This window comes from Hylobates moloch, unplaced genomic scaffold (assembly GCF_009828535.3).
Source record: "Hylobates moloch isolate HMO894 unplaced genomic scaffold, HMol_V3 SCAFFOLD_3, whole genome shotgun sequence".
Taxonomy (NCBI): Eukaryota; Metazoa; Chordata; class Mammalia; order Primates; family Hylobatidae; genus Hylobates; species Hylobates moloch.
Window position 1 is genome coordinate 163,144,817 of NW_026652278.1, and position 23,025 is coordinate 163,167,841.

General features: G+C 37.6%; 1 protein-coding gene across 2 annotated transcripts in view; it reads right to left on the reverse strand.

Moving 5' to 3' along the window:
- The window catches only part of HPGD (15-hydroxyprostaglandin dehydrogenase), a 36,088-nt gene extending 18,195 nt beyond the window's left edge, over positions 1-17,893 (reverse strand). Inside the window, exons 1-4 of one of the 2 annotated variants that reach the window (XM_032148931.2) lie at positions 17,764-17,856; positions 17,349-17,472; positions 13,374-13,480; positions 354-450 (exon numbers count right to left, since the gene is read on the reverse strand). In XM_032148931.2, coding sequence (XP_032004822.1) covers positions 354-450; positions 13,374-13,480; positions 17,349-17,472; positions 17,764-17,856 — 421 coding nt within the window. Of the gene's footprint in view, positions 1-353; positions 451-13,373; positions 13,481-17,348; positions 17,473-17,763 lie in introns of both variants that reach the window. The other variant, XM_032148935.2, reaches the window with a different exon arrangement.
- Between the last annotated feature and the right edge of the window lie 5,132 nt (positions 17,894-23,025).

Consider the following 23,025-nt stretch of genomic DNA (forward strand, 5'->3'; position numbering starts at 1 on the left):
GACATCTTAACTTCACTTTAGTGCTTTTTACTTTGCTAAAGTTACTTTCACATGCATGATTGCTTAGGAGTCTCACCACAACATCTGAAAAACAGTAGCTCTAAAAAAATTATATATATTTTTTCAAATATTACTGCAGTAAGATAACTTTAAAAGCCACAAGTTAAATTAAGAGAAATAAACATATTTTTCAAACTTTTGATATTTTGCGATAGAAAATTCCATGGAACTATAAAACAATCAGATTTTTAATTTCAAACTTGAGTTGATAATAAATGTGCTTTGAAGATTTGTTTTTGTGGTCCAAATTACCAATAAGAAAATGTTACACTTAATGTAATAATTGCCCTTACCTGCTAAAGATGACATATTGATAATGATGCCACCTTCACCTCCATTTTGCTTACTCATGTAATCCAAACCGAGATAGGTTCCACTGATAACAGAAACCTAAGCCAGAGGCATAAGTGAGAAAAGGAACATAGTCATTATCCTTTACCATATTTTCACACACCAAAGTTTTTATAGCTATTCCAGATGCCTAGGGAGATTTCTGCAAATATTATCAATGAAAAGTTTTAAAAGAGCTTTGTTTTTAAAGTTAGTCATTAAACCTGGATTCTTTGTGTTTGCCTAATCATTGTGGAGCTTGTCATATATCTGCAAAACTTCACTTAATTGCCCAATATGAGATTTTATGCTACAGGTTGTATTCCAAAAATGTCTATTACTTTCACTCTATTCTCAACATCTTCAATAATTCCCTATATTTTTTGTTTTCTTTTTTTTAATTTTTTTTTTATTATTATACTTTAGGTTTTAGGGTACATGTGCACAATGTGCAGGTTTGTTACATATCTATCCATGTGCCATGTTGTTTTGCTGCACCCATTAACTCGTCATTTAACATTAGGTATATGTCCTAATGCTATCCCTCCCCCCTTCCCCCACCCCACAACAGTCCCCGGAGTGTGATGTTCCCCTTCCTGTGTCCATGTGTTCTCATTGTTCAGTTCCCACCTATGAGTGAGAACATGCGGTGTTTGGTTTTTTGTCCTTGGGATAGTTTACTGAGAATGATGGTTTCCAGCTTCATCCATGTCCCTACAAAGGACATGAACTCATCATTTTTTATGGCTGCATAGTATTCCATGGTGTATATGTGCCACATTTTCTTAATCCAGTCTATCATTGTTGGACATTTGGGTTGGTTCCAACTCTTTGAAATTGTGAATAGTGCCGCAATAAACATACGTGCGCATATGTCTTTATAGCAGCATGATTTATAGTCCTTTGGGTATATACCCAGTAATGGGATGGCTGGGTCAAATGGTATTTCTAGTTCTAGATCCCTGAGGAATCGCCACACTGACTTCCACAATGGTTGAACTAGTTTACAGTCCCACCAACAGTGTAAAAGTGTTCCTATTTCTCCACATCCTCTCCAGCACCTGTTGTTTCCTGACTTTTTAATGATGGCCATTCTAACTGGTGTGAGATGGTATCTCACTGTGGTTTTGATTTGCATTTCTCTGATGGCCAGTGATGATGAGCATTTTTTCATATGTTTTTTGGCTGCATAAATGTCTTCTTTTGAGAAGTGTCTGTTCATGTCCTTTGCCCACTTTTTGATGGAGTTGTTTGTTTTTTTCTTGTAAATTTGTTTGAGTTCATTGTAGATTCTGGATATTAGCCCTTTGTCAGATGAGTAGGTTGCAAAAATTTTCTCCCATTCTGTAGGTTGCCTGTTCACTCTGATGGTAGTTTCTTTTGCTGTGCAGAAGCTCTTTAGTTTAATTAGATCCCATTTGTCAATTTTGGCTTTTGTTGCCATTGCTTTTGGTGTTATAATCATGAAGTCCTTTCCCACGCCTATGTCCTGAATGGTATTGCCTAGGTTTTCTTGTAGGATTTTAATGGTTTTAGGTCTAACATTTAAGTATTTAATCCATCTTGAATTAATTTTTGTATAAGGTATAAGGAAGGGATCCAGTTTCAGCTTTCTACATGTGGCTAGCCAGTTTTCCCAGCACCATTTATTAAATAGGGAATCCTTTCCCCATTTCTTGTTTTTGTCAGGTTTGTCAAAGATCAGATAGTTGTAGATATGTGGCATTATTTCTGAGGGCTCTGTTCTGTTCCATTCATCTATGTCTCTGTTGTGGTACCAGTACCATGATGTTTTGGTTACTGTAGCCTTGTAGTATAGTTTCAAGTCAGGTAGCGTGATGCCTCCAGCTTTGTTGTTTTGGCTCAGGATTGACTTGGCGATGCAGGCTCTTTTTTGGTTCCATATGAACTTTGAAGTAGTTTTTTCCAATTCTGTGAAGAAAGTCATTGGTAGCTTGATGGGGATGGCATTGAATCTATAAATTACCTTGGGCAGTATGGCCATTTTCACGATATTGATTCTTCCAACCCATGAGCATGGAATATTCTTCCATTTGTTTGTATCCTCTTTTATTTCATTGAGCAGTGGTTTGTAGTTCTCCTTGAAGAGGTCCTTCACATCCCTTGTAAGTTGGGTTCCTAGGTATTTTATTCTCTTTGAAACAATTGTGAATGGGAGTTCACTCATGATTTGGCTCTCTGTTTGTCTGTGATTGGTGTACAAGAATGCTTGTGATTTTTGTACATTGATTTTGTATCCTGAGACTTTGCTGAAGTTGCTAATCAGCTTAAGGAGATTTTGGGCTGAGACGATGGGGTTTTCTAGATATACAATCATGTCATCTGCAAACAGGGACAATTTGACTTCCTCTTTTCCTAATTGAATACCCTTTATTTCCTTCTCCTGCCTGATTGCCCTGGCCAGAACTTCCAGCACTATGTTGAATAGGAGTGGTGAGAGAGGGCATCCCTGTCTTGTGCCAGTTTTCAAAGGGAATGCTTCCAGTTTTTGCCCATTCAGTATGATATTGGCTGTGGGCTTGTCATAGATAGCTGTTATTATTTTAAGATACGTCCCATCAATACCTAATTTATTGAGAGTTTTTAGCATGAAGGGCTGTTGAATTTTGTCAAAGGCCTTTTCTGCATCTATTGAGGTAATCATGTGGTTTTTGTCTTTGGTTCTGTTTATATGCTGGATTACATTTATTGATTTGCGTATGTTCAACCAGCCTTGCATCCCAGGGATGAAGCCCACTTGATCATGGTGTATAAGCTTTTTGATGTGCTGCTGGATTCGGTTTGCCAGTATTTTATTGAGCATTTTTGCATCAATGTTCATCAAGTATATTGGTCTGAAATTCTCTTTTTTGGTTATGTCTCTGCCAGGCTTTGGTATCAGGACAATGCTGGCCTCATAAAATGTGTTAGGGAGGATTCCCTCTTTTTCTATCAATTGGAATAGTTTCAGAAGGAATGGTACCAGTTCCTCCTTGTACCTCTGGTAGAATTCGGCTGTGAATCCATCAGGTCCTGGACTCTTTTTGGTTGGTAAGTTATAGATTATTGCCACAATTTCAGAGCCTGTTATTGGCCTATTCAGAGATTCAACTTCTTCCTGGTTTAGTCTTGGGAGGGTGTATTTGTCGAGAAATTTATCCATTTCTTCTAGATTTTCTAGTTTATTTCCATAGAGGTGTTTGTAGTACTCTCTGATGGTAGATTGTATTTCTGTGGGATTGGTGGTGATATCCCCTTTTTCATTTTTTATTGCATCTATTTGATTCTTCTCTCTTTTCCTCTTTATTAGTCTTGCTAGCGGTCTATCAATTTTGTTGATCTTTTCAAAAAACCAGCTCCTGGGGCTATCCTAAATATATATGCACACAACACAGGAGCACCCAGATTCATAAAGCAAGTCCTGAGTGACCTACAAAGGGACTTAAACTCCCACACAATAATAATGGGAGATTTTAACACCCCACTGTCAACATTGGACAGATCAACGAGACAGAAAGTTAACAAGGATATCCAGGAATTGAACTCAGCTCTGCACAAAGTGGACCTAATAGACATCTACAGAACTCTCTACCCCAAATCAACAGAATATACATTTTTTTCAGCACCACACCACACGTATTCCAAAATTGACCACATAGTTGGAAGTAAAGCTCTCCTCAGCAAATGTAAAAGAACAGAAATTATAACAAACTGTCTCTCAGACCACAGTGCAATCAAACTAGAACTCAGGATTAAGAAACTCACTCAAAACCGCTCAACTACATGGAAACTGAACAACCTGCTCCTGAATGACTATTGGGTACATAATGAAATGAAGGCAGAAATAAAGATGTTCTTTGAAACCAACGAGAACAAAGACACAACATACCAGAATCGCTGGGACACATTCAAAGCAGTGTGTAGAGGGAAATTTATAGCATTAAATGCCCACAAAAGAAAGCAGGAAAGATCCAAAATTGACACCCTAACATCACAATTAAAAGAACTAGAAAAGCAAGAGCAAACACATTCAAAAGCTAGCAGAAGGCTAGAAATAACTAAAATCAGAGCAGAACTGAAGGAAATAGAGACACAAAAAACCCTTCAAAAAATATTTTTTGTTTTCTAAATGTTGGAAGCAAAATTTATTTACCCTTCTTCTCTGCATATGGTTCTCATGTCTCAGTATTCCACACTTATCTACTCTGTTTAATTTTCTTGGATCTTAGAATGTAGAATAGTGCTTACTCTTGATGTCCTAGAGGTTTTATTTTCTCCTTTTTTCTTTCTAATAAAAATTCTATTTTGCTCCTGTATCTACCTCCTCTCCATATAATACAGAGGAAGGTGACCTCCCCAAATTTAATGTAGACACTGATTAATTAATTTAATTCAGTCGTGGAAATCCCATTCTCCTTGACAGTGGCTGGTTTCAGAGCCAGCAAGTGACCCAGTTTTGGTCAGTGAGACCTGGGAGGCCATCAGCTAGAGATGGGAACAGGATGGATGCTGCTGAGAAATTTTTTGTTGCTCTTAAGAAAACCTGAAGAAATGGTTACATTGCCTGCTTTACATGAATGCTGTAACTTAAATGGACAACCCCTATTTCTTAGTATCCTGAAGATGAAACCAACATAAAGAATGGTGGGTGGGAGGGATGACAGGACCCTGGGCCCTGATGATATCATTGACCTGTAAGATCAAGCAATCCTGAACTCTGTGTTGTGTGAAATCACATAAATGTTTTATCCAGTTTAAGTGGTGATTTTCAGTTAGCTGGATATCTGGTCTTTAGTAATGTCTATAACTAAATTTTATTAATCACCGCTTACAGCTATCCTTTTGATAGTTTACTGTTTTGCCACTTATATCCATATGTAGGAACTTTTCCTGTTTTTATTCTAATCACTACCAAAAAAAAGAAAAGAAAAAAAAAACCTGTGAGATCAAATTGATATTTCAAACCTTACTTTTCCTTTTGCATTTAAGAATTCCTATCCCTTCCAGCTCAGACTTTAAAAAAGGAAAATTCTTTTTTGACATCTTAATTCCTATTTTTTTCATGCTTTACAATACTGCAAAGAAAACGGTACAATAGGTAATGCATCCAAATCGGAGGTTACACATGTATTTACCTTCTTTTTATCTTAAAAATTTCCTTTTGAAGTTTTCTTTTTTTTACAAGGATTCAGATATGCCTCTCCTACCTAACAGTAGCTCTTAAACAAAAAAGGAAATTGGAGCTTCTATTCACTTAAGCCATGTGTCAGTTTGACAGTAAGTAGGCTTAGGGAGAATGAATAAAATCTCCACATGATTTTCTTTAGAGAGGAAAACCAAAACATTAATTGTTTATGTAAGAAGAGAAAGATGTAGATGGCTGAAATTAATGAAGCCAGTTAGATTCTGTTAGTTTCTGCAGAAGTCTTCAGCATGTCTGAACAGAATTTCTGTTCATGCGTATTGGCACTATGCTTTTATTCTCAGGTATTACAGCTTTGCTGACACCCCACTGTTGGGTTTTCGACATGAACAAGATGAAGCCAGATAGAAAATTTGGGAATTTTTAAGATTTATTTTTAATTTTTTTAAAAAGCAATATCTATCTTTAGGTCTTTGGTGGAGAAAGGCAAGGGATTATTTTTCTCATCCATTATCAGGTTAAGAACTGGGCAATTTTTCAAATGAAAAGAGTTCAAAGGATGAATCTACAAGACAGGGTCTAATGCTTTGGCTGTGTAGAAATGATATTTTTCACTTTTCCTTCTTTACTTTAACAATGTATTCCTTATTCTAGATTGTATATGCATGTGTGTGTGTGTCTATATATTATATATGTTTTACCATGTTGGCTAGGCTGGTCTCGAACTCCTGACCTCAACTAATCTGCCCACCTCAGCCTCCCAAAGTGCTGGGATTACAGGCCTGAGCCACCGTGCCTGGCCAGAAAATGTAGATTTTGATGCTCTGGAAGGGAAGTGTAATTTATTGAATAAATTCTATGCAGTAGCACTGTGCTGGATATTCACATAAACTATGGTTTATCTAAGTGTTAAGCCTAACAGTCCTTAGAGATAGGGAGTTTACCTTCCTCCCTGGGAAGTTCAATACGAGAGAAATAAAATAACAGTTTATAAATTACAGATTCGAGACTGGATTCTAATTTTGACTAATCCCAAAGAAATGTATTTCCCAGGGCAAATCTTTAGTCAATAAGTGCATTTCAGAAAAAAAAAAAAAATGACTAGCAACATTCATCTATTTTGTTTAAATCTTATTTGAATATATTGACCCACTTATGCCTAGTGTTCCATTATTGGAATACTAAGCACGTGAGAGTTATTTATATCCTGCTGCTCAAGGTCATTGCCAAGGTCTAATTTTTAACTCATGCAAAAATTCAAAATATTGCAACCTCTGGCATAAATGGGTTAAGGAATTCAACACATATTAGTTAAATGTCAAAATTGGACTATAAGTCCCACATCAGTGGGGATGAACATATTTAGATTTATAGAAACTTCAGAAAGTTACAAAACTACGTGACAAAATTACTGTTCCAATCAATATTCAAAGTTAAGTTTACCTCTGCCCAATTGCCAGCATGAGTGTTGATAGTTTTGCAAAGACTCATTCTTTCCTGAACATTTTGTTTGTTTGCTTGTTTGTTTTTTGATATAGAGTCTCGCTCAGTCGCCCAGGCTAGAGTGCAGTGGCGCGATCTGGGCTCACTGCAAGCTCCGCCTCCCGGGTTCACGCCATTCTCTTGCCTCAGCCTCTCGAGTAGCTGGGACTACAGGCGCCCGCTACCACGCCCGGCTAATTTTTTGTATTTTTAGTAGAGACGGGGTTTCATTGTGTTAGCCAGGATGGTCTCAATCTCCTGACCTCGTGATCCGCCCGCCTCGGTCTCCCAAAGTGCTAGGATTACAGGCGTGAGTCACCGCGCCCGGCCTCCTGAACATTTCTTCTGTGTTCTGAACAGCTATAAATAATGCTGCTGTTGTTGGCTTCAGACTAAGGAGGAAGTATAAAATAGCCTAATGGAAACCAAAGACTGGGAAAAGGTTTAGTGGGAAGAAGGATGAGATCAGCAAAGTGAAAAGTAAGGAGTAAATTTGATAAGGAGTAAAAGTGGAAGGACAGATGATACTGTTTGGAAGAACTAATCTATTTGGAAAGCAATGTACTGAAACATAGAAGTGAATACTCTCATGTATGCAAAATATCATATACAGGTAATGGCAGTTGATCCAATAACTATTAACTAACATCTGTAAGGACACAAGACAATAGTTTTCTGCCTTGAAAGAACTTGTGGTTTACTAGCATGAATAGCATGAATTATGTATATATTAAAATAATTCTAATAAAATTAAAAAACTGGTAAGCCCTATGAAAATGGTATAAATATATTGTATAATATTTTAGAAGAAGGAAAGATATATGGTAAAGTCCTTTAAGAGGTTACTCTCTGACATGGGCAGTAATACTGAAAAACATGCAAAAGAACAAACATGGAATTGTTTAAGACCCAAGGAGGCAAATTAAATCCAGAGCAGAGTTTCAAAAAAGAGTTATATAAACTGCACACAAATATTTGCATTACAGTAACAGAGATAATCAAGTTGGAAGTTAAATGATTGGTCAGATTCTACTCTGCAATGGGTTTAGGTATGAGGGGAAGTAACATATTTTTAAGTAATACATTGGTAACAAAGTTTCCATGATGTTTTCTCTATGTAAACATACATCATCAGTTCCTGATGTTAAGCTAAAAAGTCGCCTATGTCAGCAGAGTCCCAAGAAAAATAAAGGCTGGATAAATTTCAATGGAGAAGGAACTAGGACTGTTAGTTATAACTAAAGGTTCACAATAAAATTCCCCTGGTCTTCCAGAATTTCCTATTTGCCCATGATATTGGCATTTTCCAGCTCTGAGCAGGTATTCACACAGGCTACATTAAAGCAAACATGCCCTCTCAGCTGGATGAAGACATCAGTCGAATTCTGTAACTTTGTAATAATTGCCTCAATATTTCCATGTTTCTTTACGTTAGCTGTAATCATTGCACACTGTTTCTGACAGCTGATTTCTCAGAGAAAAGACACAGCAGGTGTCCATTAGGAAGTCAACAAATACAGGAACTATATACTCTATTAATTTTATCTGTAAAAATATCTGTAGATATTACTGATGAAGCTATTACAAATATCAGTAGTAATGTTAAAGAGAGAAAGCTCTTGTGCAATTTGTGCTTTTTCACTGAGATAGCCTGGTTCAAAGAAAATCTCATCATTTAATGGGGTTTTGGAAAGTGGCATGAGTCTATATTCTTAAAAATCCCTGCAGTTCCCAATTAGCTATATTTTCAAAATTTTTGTTTTATCAGGCTACCAAAAGCTGTAATGAAATACAACTCTTAATAAGTCAGGGGTAACCTTCAAAGAGTAAATATAAAATGCATAGTTTTTGTTTTGTTTTGTTTTTTACCAGCATAAGAAAATTAAAGCTATATAATGCATTTAGGTAAGGAACAGAAAAAGAATAAAAACAAAAAGAAAACAGTAAATATTAAAGTATAAAACAGAAGACTAAAAATAAAGATAAATGGCTTAAACTCACAAATATTAAAAAGGCAGATGTTCCCAGATGTGCCTAACTACAGATTAGAGGATTCTATGATCTCACAATAAACCATCAGCAACAACAAATTTAACATAAAAGGTTACTTATAGTTTTAAAATAAAGTAATGGAAAAAGGTAGGTGAATGTGAATCCAAAGAAAATGATAGGGTACTAATTTTATATCTGAAAATATAGAATAGATTAAAAAATCACAGACAGCAAATCAGAAGTTTAACTTTAAAAAAAATTTAAAAATCGGCCGGGTGCGGTGGCTCATGCTTGTAATCCCAGCACTTTGGGAGGCCGAGGCGGGCGGATCACGAGGTCAGGAGATCGAGACCACGGTGAAACCCCGTCTCTACTAAAAATACAAAAAATTAGCCGGGCGTGGTGGCGGGCGCCTGTAGTCCCAGCTACTCGGAGAGGCTGAGGCAGGAGAATGGCGTGAACCCGGGAGGCAGAGCTTGCAGTGAGCCGAGATTGGGCCACTGCACTCCAGCCTGGGCAACAGAGCGAGACTCTGTCTCAAAAAAAAAAAAAAAAAAATTTAAAAATCAATAAATTACAATCATTAGCAACTTATGCTCTGAATATTATAGATTTATAATATATAGAGTCTAAACTTACAGAATTACTAAAAGAGGCAGGCAAACTGACATTTGCCATTTGATATAAGAATGCCTCTGTTGAGAAACGAACAGATCAAGTACATAAAAGGAAGCCGAGATATAGATGACACCCAAACCAAATAAGAACATTATAAGAAAAGAAAATTAAGGATAATACAATTTATAAGTACAGAAGCACAAATACTAAATTAGGAATTAAAAAAATTCAATGGTATATTAAACATTCATATACCATAATAATGTAAGATTTAGCCAAGAGATGTAAATATGATTCACAGACAGAATATCTCATTTCAATACATTTCTACCCTAAAGTAGAAGAAGATCACAGAACTGTCTCAACTCAGGAAAATCAGCTATCAGTTCTCTCCAAACACATGTATGTATATTTGCAATTAGAATCCCAAAAAGATTTTGAGGGAAACTTGACAGTTTCAAGTTATTTTCAAATATAATGAACCAGGTACACTGGAGAAAAAGTTTTAAGAGAACTGCAAGGAGGGTATCCATACTGTAAAATAGAATCTTCTTTCTTCATTAAAAGATTTTAGGTAAAATTCAACATCCTTTCACGTTAAAAAATCCTCAACAACATAGGCATTGAAGTAACATAAAGCAAACATCTTCCTGAGTGGGAAAAAGCTGGAGGCATTCCCCTTGAGAGCTGAAACAAGACAAGGATGCCCACTCTCACCACTCATATTCACCATAGTACTGGAAATCCAAGCCAGAGCAATCTGGCAAGAGAAAGAAATAAAGGGCATCCAAATAAGAAGAGAGGAAGTCGAACTATCTTTTTTTGCAAATGATATGATTCTATACATAGAAAACACCATAGTCTCTGCCCAAAGTTTCCTAGAACTGATAAACAATTTAAGTGACGTTTCAGGATACAAAACCAATGTACAAAAATCAGTAATGTTTCCAAACACCAATAATGTCCAAGCTAAGAGGCAAATCAAGAATGCAATCCCATTTACAACAACCACAGAAAGAATAAAATACCTGTGAATACAGCTGACCAGCGAGGTGAAAGATCTCTATAACGAGAATTGTAAAACACTACTGAAAGGAATCACAGATGTCATTATTAAATGAAAAAACATTCCATGTTCATGGATAGGAAGAATCAATATTGTTAAAATGGCCATACTGCCCAAAGCAATTTACAGATTCAATGCTATTCCTACCAAACTACCATCATCATTGCCACAGAATTAAAAAAAAAACATTTTCAAATTCATATGGAATCCAGAAAGAGTCAGAATAGTCAAAGCAATTCTAAGTAAAATGAACAAAGCTGGAGGCATCACACTACTCGACTTCAAACTATACAAGGGTACAGTAACCAAAACAGCACGGTACTGGTACAGAAACAGATATATAGACCAATGGAACAGCATGGAGAAGCCAGAAATAAGGCTGTACACCTACAATCATCTCATCTTTGACAAAATTGATGAAAACGAGCATGGGGAAAGGATGCACTATTCAATAAATTGTGCTGGGATAACCAGGTTGCCATATGCAGAAGATTGAAACTGGACCCCTTCCTTACACCATTTTAAAAATCAACTGAAGATGAATTAAAGACTTATATATAAAACCTAAAACTATACAAATCCTAGAAGAAAACACAAAACACCCCATTCTGAAGACATGCCACGGCAAAGATCTCATGATGACGTCTCCAAAAGCAATTGCGACAAAACCAAAAATAGACAGATAGGACCTAATTAAACTAAAGAGCTTCTGCACAGCTAAAGAAACTATCAAAGCAGTAAACAGATAACCTACAGAACTGGAGAAAATATTTGCAAACTATGGATCTGACAAAGGTCTAATATGCAGAAAATATAAGGAACTTTAGCCAATCAACAAGCATTACTGGGTATATACCCAAAGGAACATAAATCATTCTACCAAAAAAGACACAGTGCTCATATGGTCATCACAACATTATTCATAATATCAGAGACAGAATCAACCTAGATGCCCATCAATGGTGGACTGGATAAAGAACATGGGTAGGTATACAGCACGAAACACTACACACCCATAAAAAAGGAAATCATGTTGGTTGCAGCAACATGGATGCAGCTGGAGGTCATTATCCTAAGCAAATTAATGCAGGAACAGAAAATCAAATACCTCATGTTCTCACTTACAAACAGGAACAAAAAATTAAGCACATATGGATACAAAGAGGGGAACAACAGTCACCAAGATCTACTTGAGGATGAAGGGTGGGAGAAGGGTGAGAGTGGGAAAACTATCTATGGGTTGCTATGACCACTATCTGGGTGATGAAATCATCTGCATACCAAACCCCAGTGACACACAATTTACTCAGGTAACAAATCTGCACATGTACACCCTGAACCTAAAATAAAAGTTGAAAAAGAAAAACCAACAAAAATAATTTAAAAATTTAAAAAATCAAAAGAAAAATGTATTTTAGGTATCTGTCAAGTTTAGGGAGCAATTTTGTACTCTTCTCAAGGTAGGACTTAACAGATTTAGCTCTTTTGTGAAGAAATGTCATCCTCATTGCCTCTATCAAGTTATTATAGCAGTTAGGTAATTACTCATGGGCATTTCAATTTAAGTAAAAAATGTATTGACTAAGCACTGTCTTCAAGATACTATGTTGATTACTGAGAGAGAAACAAAGAAAAACACAACCCAGTTCTTATTTTTATGGAGTTTATAATCTACTAGGAGGATATCATGAAGTAGGAGGCCACTCCCTGTACCTTTATACACACACAGTGGCCAAATTGTACTCTACAATTACCTGCCTTGTAAGATTGGTGAGAATGACCTTACCAAGGGCAGGGTGACCCCAGGCACAGCCTGTTTGACATTTAGTTTTAGGTAACGTTTGATTTTTACTAAACTCCAATATCTTATGTCAAGAGTATTTATAGAATGAGATAACCCACAAACTCATGACTCAATGGATAAAAGAGAAAATTTTATTTCTTAATTCTACCATTTTTAAGAGCTAAATCATGATCAAACGTTGTGAAAATCATACACACACACACAAACCACGAACTTTCAGGATAAAAAGTCCTACTAATTACAAAGTTCAATTGTCACTTTAATTTTGTTTTCTGTTACATTCTGACATTTAATTAAGATTTACTTTTAAATAAATAAGTCAGCGGTTGACCAGCTTTTTCTGTAAAGGGCCAGATTGTAAATATTTTAGTCATTGAATGCCACAGGATCTTTTAGAAATATTAAACTTTGCCCCTGTGGCATGAAAATAGCCAATGACAATACTTAAATGAATGACTGTGGCTGTATTCCAATAAAACTTTATAGACACTGAAAGTTTAATTTCATATAATCATATTATTCTTCTTTTGAGTTTATCAACCATTTAGAAATGTAAAATGGTATTTTTAGCTTGCAGGTCATACCAAAAGAGTTGGCAGGCTATTTTGGCCTGTGGGTCATAGTCTGCCGACCCCTGAGTTAAGCAATCACTTATATTTTATTCATGCTTCTTTCTAATATTTTAAGACAGACTTGCTTTCATAATTAAATGTCTTCCTTTTTATAAAAGAAAATGCTTTTATCCAGCTTTCTGTAACTTCCCTTTTTCAATATTGTAGGTCATTGTTTTGTTTCTATGACTCCAAGAACCTTTTTTTCTTTATAAACATCATGTTATTAAATAATTATAGACAAGAAACATAGCTAAGATAACTCACCAAATTGATTTGCAGAGTTTTTTCCCAGTTTTTCTCATTATTCACTCCAGCATTATTGACCAAAATGTCCAATCTTCCAAAGTGGTCTACAACTTTTCTAAAAGTGTCTAATTATAAAACAAGATATTAGTGATACGTTCTTATTTTCCATGTATACATTTAAATCATGTCCTATGCCATGAGAGGAATTTCAGTTTATTTACCCTCATAGTGAAAGTTACTAAACTCATGTAATTAATTCCTTGTTTCTCAATGTGTGGTTTGTAGACTAGAAGCATCAATCTGGCAGCTGGTAAGAATGCAGAATTTTGCAGACACCACAGACTAACTGAATAAGAATCTTAACTTTAACATATTCTTACATGAGTTGTATGCACATTGAAGTTCTATAAGCAGTAACTTAATGGGGTAAATTTTAGAGAACTGAGCTAAGATCCTAAGCTAAGAGCTCGTTGAAGTCAGTTAGGGCAAGCAATGTCTCTTAGTCCCTGAGAAGTTACTGAAGCTCTGTAGCTTAGACTATTGGTAAACATCCTTTTCTATAAGCCATATTAAATTGATAAAATGTTACGTTAATACAAATATTCTTGTGTATTCAGATCTATTATGCATGTTTGGGGGAGTTTTTATATCTTAGTAAAACTCTACTTTTCATTCAGTTGATTTTATTTGATTACTGAAACTTCGATGTTTACTATTCCTTCTTCTTTCTCACTATTATTACTACTTCAGATTACTAGTTTGTATAAAACTATGTTCAAACAGGATAAAGTTGGCATGGATTCTGAGGCCTGAATGTCTTTCATTACACTTGAGGCCTGAATGTCTTTCATTACACTGTCCAATCACATGTCTATTGTTTCTCAAAGCAGCCTTTGACATAGTTCTAATTGATTTAAACTGTTTCCCTGGGCCTTTGATCATTCATTCTACTTCTATTATTTTACACTATGGTTACAAATTGTGGTTGTTTTTCTACATGACAAAAATATATTCTCAGGTCTCCAGGCCAACATATCAAGTCCTTAAAAAAAGTAGGTCAGCATAAACTTTATTTTGATTGAAATAAATTCATATAATCATTAACAACCACCAGACATATTGGGGAAGACATGGATTAATCAGTTGCCACATGGATAAATTACTATGCTAGTTGTTTACTAAAAACATTTTCAAGATTTCCTAATACGCACCTTTTACACTCACTGTACGGGAATGGAAGAAGAACAACGAACACAAACTGTTTATTTTTCATGGATTTTTTTTTTTTTTTTGAGTCGGAGTCTCGCTCTGTCGCCGAGGCTGGAGTGCAGTGGCACGATCTCGGCTCACTGCAAGCTCCGCCTCCCGGGTTCACGCCATTCTCCTGCCTCAGCCTCCTGAGTGGCTGGGACTACAGGAGCCCGGTAGCATGCCCGGCTAATTTTTAGTATTTTTAGTAGAGATGGGGTTTCACCGTGTTAGCCAGGATGATCTCTGTCAGGCCTCTGAGCCCAAGCTAAGCCATCATATCCCCTGTGACCGGCACATATACATCCAGATGGCCTGAAGTAACTGAAGAATCACAAAAAGTAGTGATACTTAAATGGCCTGTTCCTGCCTTAACTGATGACATTCCACCACAAAAGAAGTGAAAATTGCCGGTCCTTGCCTTAACTGATGACATCACCTTGTGAAATTCCATCTCCTGGCTCATCCTGGCTCAAAAAGCTCCCCCACTGAGCACCTTGTGGCCCCCACTCCTGCCCACCAGCAAACAACCCCCCTTTTTCCTTTACCTACCCAAATCTTATAAAATGGCCCCACCCCTATCTCCCTTCGCGGACTCTCTTTTCCGGCCCAGCCCGCCTGCACCCAGGTGAAATAAACAGCCTTGTTGCTCACACAAAGCCTGTTTGGTGGTCTCCTCACACTGAGGCGAGTCAAAGTCTCGATCTCCTGACCTCGTGATCCGCCCGCCTCGGCCTCCCAAACTGCTGGGATTACAAGCGTGAACCACCACACCCAGCCTTTTTCATGGAATTTTAAAACTGTTTCTTAAGATCTCAATTTGGTCCACAAAAGGTTCCCCAGTATTTTTTTTTCTCCTTCCATTCCGAGTATGTTCTAACTCTTCATAACTCCACAGAAACAACCTTCACCTTTTGGAAAATGAGGGTGTTAAATATGTATGTCTAATTGCCGCTTTAGTTTTCTTTCCTCATTCTGTTCTCCACTGTATTCCTTATACTCTGCCCTAAGCAATGTATAGTATACCATCTTGTTTTCTGACATCCCATTGAATTCCAGGCCCAAGTAACGTACAGTCTAGTTCTTGCTGACATTTATATGCTGTGGTACTCTTTGTAATTTATCTAAACTCTCTTGGCTGCGATTTGTTCCTTTGTAAAATAAGTTATGTCTAGATCATCTCCAAGAACCTTTTCATCTCGTATTTTTATAATTTCCACACTGTCTAAACAGTTTTAAAAGTTGTAGTCAACATTAAATCCTGAAATTGGAGGAATCAATGTCATGTTTTCTTTAGATGCAAGCAAATGCTGATGTCCAGACAACATGTGGATTTCTCATGACCAACATGCCTTCCCCAGTCACTTATTATGTGTCTGAGTTTTTTCCTCCTCCACAATCACTTATCCTTAAGGAATGTGTTTATAGCCAAGGTATTAATTTTAAATACTGGGGAAAAAATTGTAGTTAAATATCATTTATGAAACTATATAAATTGAGGCAGAAATGGCTTTCAGATTGTTTATACTGTTCCTTATTCCATCAGCATGAATGTTGAGATCTGACCTGGCTCTATCCTTGATCCAAAATATCATGTGCAATCAACATAATTGTCCTCTGGCACAATATGTTCCTCTTGCATTGTGTTTACAAATCTGTTCTGCTCATGCTTGTCATCTGTGTTATAGGTCTTTATTAGCATTTTCAGATTTCAGTTATGTAATTTCCTTTACAATTTCTCTTAACTGTGGGTACACCACTTCCTTCTAACACATCAGTTCATTTTCATTCTCTTACAGAATATTTTAAAATTTTAAAATAAATGTACACTTGATGTCCCTTTAAGAACAGGAGCACTGGAATAAGATTTGCAAAAGTTTTCAGACCCCTTGATTAAAAAGTGCCTTACAATTTACTCAGTCTCTTTGAATAAAACTTTGTGAAATACAAATATTTTACTTTTCTAGTTTTTCTCCAGAATTTTTGTTTCCTGTAAGTTTATTGGGGCACTCTCAAGTTCTCCAATAGATGTACAAAAAAATAAACAGCTTTATAATCAAAGCTGTTTATTGTGTATGCCAATATTGTCCCTGATACTTCACAAGTAGATTGGTCTATTTTAAGTGAGTAGCCGGAAACAGGAAAGCATTGAGGAAAGGCTGATAGAGATGTTTCTACTACAATTCTAACATTGTATAGTTTATTATGATTACTATTATTATTATTTTAAAGTACTGTCTCATTGGGGAAAAAGCCGGAGAAAACATATGGTCAAAAGCATCTAGCACTTCTGTGATGATGTTCCTTGAACTTGTATTCTGATACGTTTAAACGAAAAACACTGCCACATTTGATTGTCATTGGACTCCAGCTTTCTGGGAGAAGTTGTTTGTCAACAGTCCCTTAGCCTACTTTAATTTTCCAAGTTTTGTCTGCAATTTCAATCATTTAATAATTACTGCAGCAGCACTGTCTTTGAATACATAAAGGAATTTTGATTACATTAATGCTGCCAAATGACTACAATAAAAGGATTTCTCCAGCAGTCTTGCCTTTCTTTCGGTTTTACAGCTATTGGGCTGTCAGAAGGAAACGTATCAGTCCAAACTGTCTTTTGGAGCTTCAAGGTAGCTGCTCTCCGGGAGGCAGCGGAGGCGGCACCCAGGGCCCCCTGGCCCGGCTGCCTTCAGGCTGTTGCTTGTTGAGAGCACGTTCCCAGTTGACAGATTGATTCCCCTGTCTTACCTCTCAGTTGTTGCTGGTCAGCCACATCACACTGGATGAACAGAGTCTTCTGAGGTTCAAATTGCTCATCCAGGGCAGCTTTACACTGTACACCTGTTTCAAGATTCCAATCCACCAGCGCTACCTATAGACAAGAGGAGAAGAATCGCGGGCCTGAGCAGCTCACGAAACAGACGGACAAACAATAAACACACAAGAGGCTCCCCTCCTGGACCCGAAATGTGGCTATTAGGTTTGGGTTCCCTCCCAGCCACTTCTGAGGTGTGCTCACAGCCTCAGCTTCAGCAAATTTTGGAAGTGGCAAAGTGGGCACGCCGGGCGCGGCCTCCCTGTCTCCGCCAGTGCACCTCGGGCGGCGGGGCGAGTCTCGGAGTGTGTGGGCAGAGAAATTTCCGCGGCTGGGCGCCGGGCTTACCTTGGCGCCCTTAAGCAGCAGCGCCTCTGCAAAGGCTCTGCCTATGCCCTGAGCCGCGCCGGTCACCAGCGCCACTTTGCCGTTCACGTGCATGGTGCAGCCGCTGCTGGGGCGGGCGGTGGGCGAGCTCCGCGTCTCCGCGCGGCCGCGGCTTTTATGTCCCCCCAGCGCGCGCGCGCGCGTGCAGCCCGGCGGGGCGCTCCCCTGCCAGTAGGCGGGGAGGAAACTGTCAAGCCAGCGCCCGCCGGGGAACCCACGACTGTGTCACCTGCCCCCTGAGAGCTCTGGAGCGCCAAGCTTCGCGATCTTTGCCTTCTGGACTCGCAGCCCGGCTCAAAGCCTCCCCTCAGCCTCTGGCTCCTTGATTGGCAGGCAGCTGACAGAAGCAAAGTTAAAAGGTTATTTCTGAAGAAGAGTTTCCTTCAGTGCCCTAAAGACCAACTGGATAGAAGGAGAGCGGAGCAGAGGCTTGGAAGCTTGGATTCCTCCTCCTGCACTTCCTCCCGGCCCCGACTCCGGAACCAAACAAGCAAACAATAAAGCAAACTTGTTGCTGTTTTGTCTCAAAGTTTTGTGTGAGTTTCCATCTCATAATCACTGGGGTTGAGGGTGACGGGAGCAGAAGTAACTAATACCATTGTGTTTTCTTAGTTACATTTTGGACAAATTTTTACACGTACTGGAAGATGAGAAGTGGACTCTGCTCTGTCCTGAAAACCTGGAATCATAACATTTCAAGGCTAGGACTAGAGTCTCCTTGGCGCTGTGTTTCTGATCAGTGTCAATTGTGGGTCATACTGAGATGCCCCCACAAGAACTGTCATCATCAACACGCCCTCCAGAGCCGCTGGTAGCCTACCAAATTTTTGGCTCAATGGAATGCTTACTTGTTGAAATATACCAACTTTGGAAGCTCTGAGTCAAGTTTGGGACAGAGGTTCCTTGCTCTCTCCAGGAACTCCAGGACTAGCTGTACGCGGACTTGCATACAATAATAGCAAGGGCTATTCCACTGACTTTGTCTCTTTTTCTCGTGTTGTCAGCGGCAGGCTGCAATTTTAATTCTGTAAACGTAACTGGTTGACTTTTTTTTTTTTAATCTTGAGACAAGATCTCGCTCTGTCTCTCTGGCTAGAATGCAGTGGCATAATCCCAGCTTACTGCAACCTCAATCTCCAGGGCTCAAGCGATCCTCCCACCCTGGACTTCCAAAAAGTGCTGAGATTACAGGCATGAGCCACTGTGCCCAGCTGGCATTTATTTTCTTAAAGAAAAAAAATCTAAATACTTGGGGGAAATGGGAGTTGAGCAAAAGACTGAGACTAACAGCAGAATGAATCATTTTTATATCTTCTTTACCTTCTTTACTGGGAAAGGTGGCTGGCTCAGCAGGGAAGGAGTGTATGAGGAGGCTGTGTAAAATGTGTCTTGTCGCGTTATTGGTAAGCCGCTAAGCAAATGTCTGTCTTTAACATTAATTTGAAATTAGGTCTTGACAAAATGTTGAGAAATTAAGACAGGAAGATAGATATTTGTACTCTAGGATGATAATTAAAATTGTAATATGAAGAGTAAATTGAGGGGTCATACTGAAAGGGAATAATAGTAGAAGAGAAAAAGAAAATAATGAACCAAACAAAACTTCAGCTCCTCTAATGGCATGCACAGAACACAGAAGTTTCTGATGAAGGAACTGGCAAAAAAGACAGAAAAGGAACTGCTGGGGTAACATGGCAACATGTTGGGAGAACACAGGTTTGCAGCTCTTGTGGGAGAAATAGTTTCAAGAAGAAAGAAGTAGTTAATAATGCAAAATACTCAGGTGAGCACCAGGGAATAAACGATGGAGAAATATTTTGAATTTTTCAGGACAATATTTAGTGTGAGTAAATTTAGAAGGCACAAAAACTGAACAGCTGAAATGAAAGGAGAAAATGATCTATGAGAAGATAGATATTGTCATGGACTGAAGACCAAGGTTACATGGAAAGAGAAATGGACTGGATAGTAGTTGAAAAGATTAGACAGCAAATATGTTTTTCTTTTAAGAAAAGATAAGAAGATTGATTGAAGTCAAAGTGCAACGAGTCAAGGATAGTGACAACTGGAAGAACAGGAAGCAGTTTGGCGGTGGCGGATAGGTGAGGCACAAGGACGTCAGCATTGGATTCAGACAAACTGGGTTTGGATCTTGTGTCTGCTACTGACCAGCTGTGTAATCTTGGGCAATTTGCTTCAACTCTGGGTCTCGGATTCCTTATTATAAAGTAAGCTTTTCTAAAAAAACAAAAGGTGAAAATTAAAATAGGTAAAGCATATGAAACACTATTACAGAGCCTGCCACAAAGTAATAATACATTAATATTAGTCCCAACATATTACTTCTGAAATATATATGAATAATAAATGTGAGATAGAGAGAAACGTGAGGAATAGGGTTTTTTTAGTAGATAGCAAGGACTGAGGTCTAGAGGAAAATTAGTACCCCTTCATCCCTTTCCCTCCTCTCAATTTTCACCGCCACTGTCCAGATTCATATTTTCTCCTATGATAGCAACAGCAGTTAGCTTCTCATTACCTCCAAATTCCCCCCCCCGCTTTTTTTTTGCATTGTGAGATGCTTTATTACAGTGAGTTAAACTGTTTACCAGTGATCTTTGTAAGGAAGGATTTTTTCCCTTTTTAGTTGACATGTAATAACTGTACATTTTTATGTGATCTATATAGAGTGATATATACGTACACAGTGATATATCAATACATGTATACAATGTATAGTGATAAAATCAGGATATTTGATTATTAGCATATTTATTAACTCAAATGTTTATCATTGCTTGTGTTGTATACATTCAAAATCCTCTCTTCTGGCTTTTAGAACCTATACACTAATTTATTGTTAACCATATTCACCCTACATGTGTTGTAGAAAACACTAGAACTTATCCTCTAATCTAGCTGTTTCTTCATATCCATTAACCAGTCTCTCCCTATACACATCTCCCCTTACCCTTCCCAGCCTTTGATAACCACAATTCTACTCTCTACTTCTATAAGGTTTTTTTTAGCTTTCACATATGACTGAGAACATGCAATATTTATCTTTCTGTACCTGACTTATTTCATTTAATTGCTCCACATTTCTTAAATCCAATTTACCTTCTGCACTTCTAGGAAAATTTCTAAAACTGATCTGATCATGTTTAGATATTCTCATGTTTAAAATCGTTAAAATATCTCAACTCCTGGGCATCACATCTGAGGTGTTCCATGCCCCATGTCTTTCTTGTGGCCCCTCTTTACATGCCAGGAAGCTGTGTGTCAGTCACAGGTTTAGCATCCCTAATCTAAAAATCTGAAATCCAAAATGCTCCAAAATCTGAGCCTTACTGGACTGTGATGTAAGCAAGATATAAACTTCTCGTCTGTTGAGCCTTTGCATGTTTGCTTCCATTTGCTATCACGGCCTAACCTAATATATCTCCCAATAGAAAAAATCCTCCCAAATGTCCCTGATGACTAAATCATGTAGAACACTGAGCAAATTAAATCTTTTTGGTAGATAGCAGTCAGGCCAACCAAATTGGCTAACCTACTAGATCATTTATTGCCATAAAGTCTCCAAATAGACATAAATTACTTACTTACCTAGCAAAATAGATAGTGTCATTATACACTGCCTCCCTGGCCCCCACTCCTAAGCAATAATCTTTTTTAAATAAAAGTTTTGTTAAAAAGTGCTCCAAAAATCTGAACCATGACAAGTGGAAATTTCCACATGTAAGTTCTTGATACAAACTTGGTTTCATGTACAAAATTATTAAAATGCATAAGATTATTTTCAGACTCTATGTATAATATGTATATGAAACAAATAAATTTTGTGGTTAGACTTAGGTCTCAGCCCCAAGATATCTCATTATGTACATGCAAATACAAAATCCCCCCAAAATTCTGAAATCTGAAATACTTCTATTCCTAAGCGTTTTGGATAAGGGACACTCACCTGTATAGCCTATAAATAAGAATGTTCTTACAAAATTATATGGATGATGGTTTATCTCAAATTTAACTTTGTTTTAGCTAAGAATTATGTTTTTAATAACACAAATCACTGTGATGACAGAAATATGTAGCTGATGTAATGTCCTGAACATAGAAGCTGAGAAATGCATATAAAAATCAGAGGAGTGGGGAGATGTTGACTGGGTAAGCAGCCCTTTTTTGGTTTTATAATACACCACATACAATGTTCTATAGATCTTTTAAATTCAAAATAGACTTTTAATATAAAATATGAGAACATTCTTCTCCAAAAACCCATTATCAATATATTTCTGTTATATAGAAAGATAATCACAACATATGGGAAATCTCACCATCCTATTAAAATTTTCCATCCTGTCTTGAACACATATCTCATATTTATCTATACTTTTCTTTGGTCAGCATGTATTGTGCATGTACTTTGGGTGGCCCTGTGCTGCGTCAGCTGGAAGGGATCCAGAGAAAAAGACACAGCCCTCTTTGAAGACACAGAGACAGTAAGCTCCTTATGATCCTGTGATTGGTGTTTCCATGGTAGAGATCTGATAGCTGCATAGGAAAACAGTTGAAGAAAGTGGGAGGGCAAAGATACTCAGAGGAGCGGGTATCAAATGGCAAAGGCCTGAAGGCATGGAGAGTAGGTATGTTTTAACTGGCACATGGCTTCCTAGAATGTAGAGAGCTGTATTTGATTTAGTTTTTCAAAGTTCTCTTAAAAACAAATGCAGCACAATGATGCAAAGTTAAGAGAGGTGATTATTCCTTCAATGCAATTGCAAGTGTTGAGTGTTGAACGTTTACTCAGAAGCAGGCATCTCTTACTGTCTACATGGACAGCCTCTGGAATCAGACCGCTTGGGTTTTAATCCAGCTCTACCATCTACTAGCTCTGTGACTTTTGGATAGTTACTTAATTTATCTGAATCTCAGCTTCCTCATCAGTAAAATGAGGATAATAGCAGCACCTATTTCATAAAGCTGTTGTGAAGACCATACTAAGTTAGATACAAGTCAAGTGCTTAGACCAGTGACTGGCACGTAGCAAATGTTATATAAATGCTATTATCATTAAGCACTATACATATATAATTGCATTTATTATTTACAACCAAGCTGTGAGGTGGTTATTATTGTGGTCATTTTACAGATGAGCAAAACACGTTTAAGCAGTTTGGGGAATCTGGTCAGGGTCACTTATCTAGAAAATGAAGGAGG